General features: G+C 49.7%; 2 protein-coding genes and 1 non-coding gene across 9 annotated transcripts; 2 read left to right on the forward strand and 1 right to left on the reverse strand.

Moving 5' to 3' along the window:
* The first annotated feature begins 733 nt into the window (after positions 1 to 733).
* METTL23 (methyltransferase like 23) lies at positions 734 to 2,269 on the forward strand. Of its 3 annotated transcripts, XM_050908311.1 has the most exons (5): positions 734 to 804; positions 929 to 1,033; positions 1,133 to 1,370; positions 1,704 to 1,788; positions 2,101 to 2,269. In XM_050908311.1, exons 2-5 carry the CDS (start codon positions 950 to 952, stop codon positions 2,267 to 2,269), a joined length of 576 nt encoding a protein of 191 aa, XP_050764268.1. In that variant the 5' UTR covers positions 734 to 804; positions 929 to 949. The 3 variants fall into 3 exon arrangements, with proteins under 3 accessions (XP_050764268.1, XP_050764269.1, XP_050764271.1); XM_050908312.1 differs by having other exon boundaries at positions 756 to 804; positions 929 to 1,370; XM_050908314.1 differs by lacking the exon at positions 1,704 to 1,788 and having other exon boundaries at positions 756 to 804; positions 929 to 1,370; positions 2,101 to 2,155.
* A 997-nt stretch (positions 2,270 to 3,266) lies between these two features.
* Positions 3,267 to 6,739, reverse strand: SRSF2 (serine and arginine rich splicing factor 2). 5 transcript variants are annotated; one of them, XR_007767507.1, is made up of 3 exons: positions 6,099 to 6,739; positions 4,967 to 5,718; positions 3,267 to 4,311 (listed from the first exon to the last, which is right to left on the reverse strand). XR_007767507.1 is itself a non-coding variant. In XM_050908317.1 (3 exons), exons 1-2 carry the CDS (start codon positions 6,458 to 6,460, stop codon positions 5,415 to 5,417), a joined length of 666 nt encoding a protein of 221 aa, XP_050764274.1. In that variant the 5' UTR covers positions 6,461 to 6,739; the 3' UTR covers positions 3,267 to 4,311; positions 5,408 to 5,414. The 5 variants fall into 5 exon arrangements, 3 of the variants coding, with proteins under 3 accessions (XP_050764274.1, XP_050764273.1, XP_050764272.1); XR_007767508.1 differs by having other exon boundaries at positions 3,267 to 3,701; positions 4,200 to 5,718; XM_050908317.1 differs by having other exon boundaries at positions 5,408 to 5,718.
* A 904-nt stretch (positions 6,740 to 7,643) lies between these two features.
* Positions 7,644 to 7,745, forward strand: LOC127024228 (U6 spliceosomal RNA). Its single transcript, XR_007767538.1, has one exon. It is a non-coding gene; the product is annotated as a U6 spliceosomal RNA (small nuclear RNA).
* Positions 7,746 to 9,148: the final 1,403 nt, after the last annotated feature.

Consider the following 9,148-nt stretch of genomic DNA (forward strand, 5'->3'; position numbering starts at 1 on the left):
CAGCGCTGGGGGCCGTCACCATCCGCCGCCGCTGCCCCCGGCGTGCCCCAGGCCCCGCTCCGCGCCCGCCCCGGCCCGGCCGCCGCACCTTCGAGAAATTTCACCCCCTTGCCGCCGCTGTCGCCGCGGCCCCGCCCACGCCGCCCTCCCATTGGCTCGCTGGGCCGCCGTCTTCCGCCACGCCTCGCCCGCCCTCCGGCGCTGATTGGCCGGGACGAGGAAGCGGGGCGGCCGGGCCGCCATGTTGGGAGGGAGGGTGTTGCGGGCGACAGGAAGGGAGCGCGGGCGCCGGTCGCCCTTGGCCGCGCTTCCCCGCGCCCGCTCGCCGGCGGGGCCGCCCCGGGAACCCCGCGCTGCCTCTCCCCTTCCTCCGGCGGGCCCGCGCTCCGCACCCGCTGTTCCCCTGACAGCAGCGAGCTGGTCGCGTGTCAGCCGGTTCGTGCGGGACTGCACGGTGCCCCTCACGGCGCCGGCCCGCGGGGGGGAGCCTGCCCAGCCCCGCCGGGGCAACGGCGCGGGCGGGAGCGGCCCGGTTTAACCGCGACACTCGGGGGAGGCCGCTCGGAGCGCCGGCACAGGCCGCGCGCTGAGCGTCCGGCCCGCCGCCATCAGCGCCCGCGGCGGCGCTCCGCGTGACGCCACGCCCGGAGAAGTCGCCGATTGGTCCGCGCGACCTGGTGCCAGACGTGGCCGCCCGCGATTGGTCGGATGCGCGGCGCGGCCATGGAGGAGCGGCGGCGGGGCAGCGTGCGGCGGTACCGCTTCGCGGAGGGGCCGGCGGTGCTGGCGGTGCGCATCCCCGAGGTACCTCCCCCGGGGAGGGGGCACGGGGGGGGGGACGGACGTCGGTAAAACCGGGACATCGGTACGACTGTCTCGGCGGAGGAGCGGGACCCGCCTTCCCAGCGCCGCGCCCGGTGTGTTTCAGGTGCTGGACTCGCAGTACGGCATGTACGTGTGGCCCTGCGCCGTGGTCCTGGCCCAGTACCTCTGGGTGCACAGGAGCAGCCTGCCCGGCAAGCGAGTGCTGGAGGTACCGCTAACGGGACCCTCGCGGCACCCCCGTCATCCCATCTTTAGCTGCAGGGGCGGCGCCCCCCCTTCTGTCGCCGTGACCACGTTGCGGTTTCAGGTCGGTGCGGGCGTGAGCCTCCCCGGCGTGGTGGCTGCCAAGTGCGGTGCTGAAGTGATCCTGTCCGACAGCGAGGAGCTGCCCCAGTGCCTGCACAACTGTCGGAGGAGCTGTCTGATGAACGACCTGCCCCGCGTACCCGTTATAGGGCTCACTTGGGGGCGGGTATCTCCGGAACTGCTCTCTCTTGCTCCTGTAGACATTATTTTAGGATCGGATGTCTTTTTTGACCCAAAAGGTATGTTAATGCTCTCGGGTATCTTTGATTTGTGACAAAGTGCGAGGACTTCATGTCCAAGTAGTACTGGGAACACTGTCAAGAGATCAGGTGACAGCCTTTATGGTGATACTGGGCTACTGAACTTGTTATTCTTGGGGTAATTCTAGCATTAAGCTATCATAGATACCACCAGAGGGTGGGTGAATAGAAAATGGAGTCATTAACTAACTGCTTAAGGCCATGCTTCTCAGGTATCGATTTTTAATTGCCATTTCATATAACCAGGCATATTTAACTACACCTAGAATCCAGAGACTAACCAAGACTGCTTAATCTCCCCAAACTACACAGACTTTGAAGATATTTTAACTACAATTTACTTCTTGCTGGAAAGGAATCCACACGCTCAATTCTGGACTACTTATCAAGTCCGAAGGTAAACCCTTTTGCCTATTTAAGGCTCAAATCTTAATTCCTGCCTCACTGTCTCAGCTCTTAAAGAGCGCTGACTTCTCAGAAGCACCACAGCACTGATTCCAGAGAAGTGCCTCACAGACTGTGAATGGGGCTGGCATTGGCCAAGTAAATCCTAGGGGTAGCATCCAAACCAGAAAATAATGACTAGAAAACTATTACAAACTCAGTTTTGTGAACTTTGTATTTAAGTTTGGTGACAGTCTCCTACAATTACTGCACAAGTTATGAACTTGGATTTTGTTTTCACACGCTGGTTATTTCCTCCCCTCAGTGCTGACTGGTCTATTGAAGCTTTGCTCTGCAAATGGAAACTGAAGCACATCCACGTTCCCTTACATTCGTTCAGTGCAGACAGAGAGCACTTGGCCAGCTCTTCTCTACCAGGAAGACATACAATTGAAATGATGATCATCTCACTAGCACAATCAGATGGTACTTAAGTTTATTCCACTTGTTGGCTCCAATACAAGATGATACTTAACTGTTCACTGTAGCACGGATCTGCAGAAAACAGTCCCGTTTACAGCAAACCTCATGCATATTTTTTGGGAAGCAGATCCCCTTAGCAGTAATTCTTAAAACATGCATTGTAAAAATAAAGCTGTTCAATTGTTCAGCTATGGCTTTTGAGAAATTTGTGCTCCTCCCCAAAGACCATGTAATAGTTCAAAGACTCAATTCTGGTATGTAAGCCACTACACAACATAGCTTAACAACCTGACAATCCACAAGATCCAACTTAAATTCACAACTTCAGCTATGAAGAAAAGTTAACTGCACTCTTTCAAGATAAAAAAATATCCCCATAAGATCTGTTTCCCAGGACTGAAGCTCTTTCCCAAAGATTCACATACAAAAGCCAGCCCCTTTGTTTTTAAATGAATCTGTGTAGACTGCCACTAGCCCTGCAGTCCTGGACCATACAAACTCCTCAGTTTGTAGAAAAGTACTTTTAATCCTCAATCAAGCCAGATTGCAAGTATTCAGATGTTTCCGTTCCCATTTAACATACATGCATAAAGTTAACAAGGCATTACAATAACCCATGACACGATGGTTGAAGTTACAATTCATTTTTGGTACCCAAATCAAGAAAAAAATCATCGCTGTAAGATTAGCTACCATCAAGCAGCAGCCTGTTGAGTCAGGGCAAGCACACAGCAAATGCAATTAGTACTGCTCAGTGTGTATCTTCCGTAACAACGTCCAGCAGACCTGTCTGATTCTGTGTTTATAGTCTGGTGTGCAACACTTGCCATACAACATTTGGGTTAGTCACAACACTAGTTAAGTTTGCCCGTAGTAATTTAAAAGCAACCCCAGTGGATAAAATTTATAAGCAGTAGAATGCATTCAGTTACTATATAGAAGTTAAACATTGACAGTATAATTGCAGAAATCTTTTCAAGCTAAAAATAAGCTGACTCAGACATTAAGTTGAGAAAAGTTAACACAGAAAAATGTTTAATATTAACTACAGAGACAGTGGGTATAGTACAGAATGTCTTAAGCAAAAGATACACCAATCAGTACTTACAAAGGAATGAACCATTTCTTTTCTTAACATTACGTTTCTCATATGTAAGTTCATATATGTAGGTTGGTAAGTTTTACCATTCTGGAAAAAATAAGGTGTGTATATCATCAGCTAGATGTGCTCACTGTATGCTCCATTATTTTTACGCAAGGCCCGGGTGACTGGAAGTGCAGTTGTCAGGCATTTTAATTAACTGGACAGCCATTTGTTTCTGCACGACAAGGCATCGTTACACAGGAGCAATCAGGAGAAAACAGGAAACAGCCAAGCACTCTGCACTGCAACACGCCACCTTAACAGCTAACCAGCATTACTCAACTGCTACACAACTGCGCCTAGTGCACAAAAATACATAAGAGAAGAGATTAGAATTGAGTCTGATAAAACAATCCTTTCAAATATCAACTGTCACCTGAAAAGATTTCTACCAATTTGAATTTGAAGATGCTATTTGAATTCAAAGTAAAAAAGCATTTACAGTAAGTTTCAAATTGAAGTTTTGCAGAATTTTATTTAAGGAATGAAGACAAAATTGAGAATACTTTTTGACAGAGTTAGCTACTCAGCATATAATGGCTGCATGTTTCCTCAGTATGAAACTGGAGGCAGCAAGTTACCATCAGTTTTAATTTCAAATAAAAGTCAGCACTATATAAACAAAAATGAAGTTTTACCTCAAATATCCAAGCCAATAATGAAATCGGTAGTCGTTCACTTCACTAAATTACAAGAAATTTGAATAACAGCAACAAAATGGCACATAAAATGTAAAATCTGCCACTTGAGGCGCAACTTAAACAAGTAAAAAGTTAGACAAAATGTTACAAAATAACCTTTTCGACAGCTGGTTGCTCATGCCAGGGGTCTCTCCAATGGACTGAAGACTCAAGCGATCTTTTCCCCAAAAAGGCGTCCTTTATGTAGATTCTCATTTATCTGATGCATCTAGGTTTGAAGAAAGAAAAGTTCAGCCAGGTTTCTACCTTGTCTCTTTTGGTTGTGTGGATGACTTCAGGTATACTTCTAGTTGTGTTTCAACTGGCTTTGCCTAATTTAATTAAGTTTTAGGAATTTCCACAGTGTTCCACCTCCCCCCATGTGTTGCTTTACTTCAGAGGCCAAATGTAAGGTTCTGTCAAAGTATTTAGTAACAAAGAAGAATAAGCATCAGGCTGTAGATCAAGCCACCATTAACTTCAATTCAGCCTGTTCAACAATAAATTATTAAAACTTATATAAAAGTTATAAAACTAATACTTCTTCATAAAGACTTAACTAAACTCTAATTAGCATTCAAAACAGAAAGTGTGACTAATTTTGCTACAATTATCTAACTTCAGAGCTAGCTTAGGCCCTTTCCTTTTAAAAATAGGACCAAACAGTTTGAAGGGTTAAAGACACACTATCCTTTCCCCACCCGGTGTATCCTTAGATGCCTCTTCAAGATGTCGACTTGAGGAAAAACTAGTTTCCGTGGTTTTCTCGTTGCAAGGAATTTGCCACTTTTCTAGAACAGTTATTACCTCCAGTCAGTATAACGGCCACTGAACCGATCTTCCATTATAAAAGGATAGTGTATCTTTAACATTTAAAGACAAACCTGCTCCAATACACGCCCACAGAAACTGGTCCCTGGAGGATCAGCCAAATCAGTTAAAATCTGCAATACTGGCCAATATTCTTTTAGCAAACAGGAGACCGCAGCTTTAAAGGGGAAAATGCAGATGTTGGATAAATACAGTAAGAAATAGTCATTTTCATCATAGGTTGCGTCTCATACAATATTTTATTAAAACCAAGCCATTAATCTCTCAATAAAACATTTTCTCTGTAAAAAAATTTCTCTGTAGAAAGCCCTTTGGTATTAAATTTCCCTAAACCAATAACCAAAAAGCACTGCTCAAGAAAAAAAAACACTAACAATGTGCCCCGTTAGGATTCACTTGGTTCAGGCTATTAATACTCTAAGAACTACCCAACACCCCACCTAAGTGCTATAATAAAGTAACATGCAACATGTGCTGATCCCGAGGTACATTACCATGTTCCTAGGAGGATACAGCTCCTTCTTCTTCCGGAGACTTGGGAGGGCTCTTAGACCTGGATCTAGAGTTGGATTCCCTCTTTGAGGCAGGGGGAGGGCTTCTAGATCTGGACCGGGATCTTGACCTGGACCGGGATCTGGAGACAGACGAGGACTTTGACTTGGATCTCCTGGCAGACCTGGACTTCGAGGTGGAGCGAGACCGAGAGCGTGTGCGAGACCGGGATTTGGATCGACTGTAGCGGGACCGACTGCGGGATCTAGAGCGGCTCCTGCTTCTAGATCGGCTGCGACGGCGTCTTCTAGGGCTAAAACATATCAGGAGCGAAAAAAAAAAGCGCGTTAAAAGTTGAACACGGGCGGCGCAACAGACTTCAGCGACTACTTCGGGACAGAGAGGGCGGAACGGGACCCACGTGGGCAAGAAAACGAGTGTTAAGAAGGCGCCATTGTTTAGTGAGTGGCCGGGGGCAAAATCTACCACAGGGCAAAACCCTTCCGCTCCGAGGGAACTCCACGTGCCTTCGCTACTAAACCCCTACTCCCCCCTCGCAGCCCCGCCACGAAACTCACTCGGAAGAGGAAACAGAACCAAGCGGCCCCCGCCGTACAGGCGCATGCCCAAGCCCCGTCTCTCCGCCTCATTACTGAAACTCCGCTGTCCCCCTGCGCCCTTCCAGGGGCTCACCTGCGGCTGCGGCGGCCATAGCCGCTGCTCCCGTAGCGGCGCGGCGGCGGGCCACGCCGGCTGTGGTGCGAGTCGGGGGGGCGGCCGTAGCGGGCCATCTGCACGCGGAGCTCGCGGCCATCCAGCACGGCCCCGTCCATGGCGTCCATCGCGTCCTCGGCATCGCGTTTGTCGTGGAAACGGACGAAGGCGAAGCCGCGGCTCTCCTTGGTGTAGCGGTCCCGGGGGATGTAGACGTCGCCCACGCGGCCGTACTTCTCGAAGACCCTCCGGAGCGTGTCCGGGGACGTACGGTAGGTCAAGTTGTCCACCTTGAGGGACGTCATGCCCTCCACGTCCGGCGGAGGGCGCCCGTAGCTCATGGCGGGCAATAGCCCCCGAGGGGCGGCGGCGGCTGAGGAGAAGAAACCCGAGGGAAGGGGGGCAAGTCAGGAGACGGCGCGGCCCTGAGGGGGAAGCGCCTCACACCGGAGGGGGGGCGCCGGAGCGGCGGCCCAGCAGAGTCCAGAAAGGAGGGGAGCTGCAGGGCATAGGGGAACGCCGCGGGGTCCTCAGCGGAGAGGGAGGAGCAGGCACCCACCTCTGGGGTCCGGGGGGGAGAGGCGGCCTAAGGCCGGAGCGGAGGCGAAGCGCCAGCAACGGCCACCCCTGCCCGCTGCTGCGAGGAAATGAGCGGGGCGCCGCCCGCGCGCGCCTACTTAACGCCACAAAATGGCCGACGGCGACCCGGAAGCGAAAGCGCCGCCCGGCGCGCGCCGCCCCGCCCGCCCCGCGCCCGGCGGCGGCCTCCCCGAGCGCGGCCTTGTCGTTCTATTTTCTCCTTACCGGCCTCGGATCCCGGAGGCGGCCTCGGAGGGCGCACGGAAGATCGTCCTTTAAAGTAATAACTCGCCTGCCGTTGAAAGTGACCGTTAAGGCGGCTCCGCCGTGACCCGGAAGGACTCGGCGGAGGCGGGGAAATTTTGAACAATGTGTGCCGAAAACGGTAAAAAAACGGAAATAAGGCGAGGTCTGTCTCTGCTAGGGGGTGGCGGAGCGGGAAAGCCCTGCCGCGTGAAAAAAAAGCGTTAACGAAAGGAATCGCCTCTCGCGTGGGCGGGGAGGTGACACTTTAAAATGGCGGACGCGGAGGGGCGAGGGCTGTGAGGGGAGGCGGGTTGGGCCCCTCGGCTCGGGCTGCTGTGATGGCGTTTCTCCCGGGGCAGCTGCTGTGGACGATTTGTGCCCTTCCTGCTCCCGCTGCAGCCGGGTGTGTGCTCCGGTCGCCGCTGTGAGGGGGCCTGGCAGGCCGGCGTGGGCGCTTCGCGGGCTCTCCTTCCCGTCCTGCCGGTAGCGGTGTCTGGTGAAGCCACCTCGGTCGGCGCAGCTCTGGACGCGCCGCGATGGATGCGCGCTGTGGTGCGATGACAGAGCCATGTCGGCAGCCCTCCGCCCGCCTCTGGCGAGGCGATCTCCACCGGCTGCATTGGTGCCCGTGAGCGAGCTGCGAACCGAGCTGGGAAACGTTAGAAATCCTTTTTTACACACAGCGCGCTCTGCAAGCTCATGCTTTGGCACCACGCATGGTGAAATTGGAACGAGGGAGAAGATTAGCACAGCCCTTGTGTAAGGATGACAAGCAGATTGCCTGAGTATTTTCTAGGGAATTCAGTGAAAGCTGCTCCCCCACCCCAAAAGTGGTTGCTGTGTCGCTTCAGGCACTGAATAAAATGCCCAAACTCCAAGTATGAACTATAATACCTCGTTCTCATCTTAGAACAATGATAAATATTTCTACCCATCTGTTTCATAATACTATGTTAAAAAAAAAAAGAACAGAAACAAAGAAGAGACAGTTCTCTACTGATTTATTTAATGCAATGGCAGTATTGATATGAGAAAGCAAATTCAGTATTAGAATTTAAATCCTTATTCTTACTGTAATTGTGATTAATATTTTTCACTGAAGAATAAAAATAAGCACTGACATCAATACAAACCCAGAAGCAACAGTTTGTTTCCTGCTACAAAAGACTTAACAAATCAAATAAACTAGTACTAGTTTTCACATTTTGTGTTGCTTCATGCTATATTGTTTGTTCTTTTTTCCCCAAAAATTTTGATTAAAAATTTTGTGATTCATCTGCTGAAACCCTTTCTCTAAGGAGAAATTTGAAGTTTATCTCTACAATGATTTCCCTAAAATGACAGGGGGAGTTTCCTTTGTCCCTTTCTCCCTAGCTTCAGTCGCTTCAATACAAGCTGCTGCTGTTGTCAAAAGAATTGGTCCAGGACACCAGCTCAGTTTGCCGTGCAGCTAGATGAATGCTTATGCTGGCACAAGGGGAAGAAGGCATAAGTGGGACACAGTGCCTAGAGGATCTTAAAAATCTGTTACTTTAAATTCATAATATAAAAAAGGAAGAAGAGAGCTTTGCTTGTGTTAAAAAAACCCACCTTGATATTCTAATTGGATCTTTGTAAAGTAGCCTCTGAATAATCATACTGACTTTCTTCCACAAGTAAAAAATAAATACTGTTTTGAAAAAACTACATTTTTTAGAAAATACAACTCGGGAATTAAAAGAGTATTAAATATGTAACGATAGCTGAGATGCAGATTTTATTTAAGTCCTTTACTGTAGATAGCAAAGGTAAAATTTGGTGATTTGTCTTTTACTTCAATCAGTTCTGGATTTCCTTCCCTTCCTCTTTGGCCAGCAGTTAAGAGGAGCTGCTTTAGCCGAATGCTCCAATCCTGACTTGGAGGCCCAACAGAACGGACAGAAGACAGTAACACTAAAAAGCAGCCGTTCCGTCGATGTGTGATCCTCTTTCAATTTTGCTGACGTTTTAACAGAGATCTTCACAACTTAAAGATTAATTGATCTTAAATTTATTATTTAGAAATACTGTGAAGTAAGATTTTAAGGATATATAATTACTAAAAACGAATGTTTTTCCTTGAGACAAAGCAGTGAAAGATTATGAAGAATCTTTCCTCTCCTGAGCCGCTGAAACAATGAAAGGCAGAAGCACTGTGCAGAGCATGTGTGTTGGTGGCATTGAGC

Source organism: Gymnogyps californianus, chromosome 19 (genome assembly GCF_018139145.2).
Source record: "Gymnogyps californianus isolate 813 chromosome 19, ASM1813914v2, whole genome shotgun sequence".
NCBI lineage: Eukaryota > Metazoa > Chordata > Aves > Accipitriformes > Cathartidae > Gymnogyps > Gymnogyps californianus.

Coding starts and splice junctions, on each gene's coding strand:
- METTL23 (XM_050908312.1), top strand. CDS start 950: ATGTACGTGTGGCCCTGCGCCGTGGTCCTGGCCCAGTACCTCTGGGTG. Junction 1,371..1,703: donor TGTCTTTTTTGACCCAAAAG/GTATGTTAATGC, acceptor CAAACTACACAG/ACTTTGAAGATATTTTAACT. Junction 1,789..2,100: donor ACTACTTATCAAGTCCGAAG/GTAAACCCTTTT, acceptor TCCTCCCCTCAG/TGCTGACTGGTCTATTGAAG.
- SRSF2 (XM_050908317.1), bottom strand. CDS start 6,460: ATGAGCTACGGGCGCCCTCCGCCGGACGTGGAGGGCATGACGTCCCTC. Junction 5,719..6,098: donor TATGGCCGCCGCAGCCGCAG/GTGAGCCCCTGG, acceptor GATATGTTTTAG/CCCTAGAAGACGCCGTCGCA.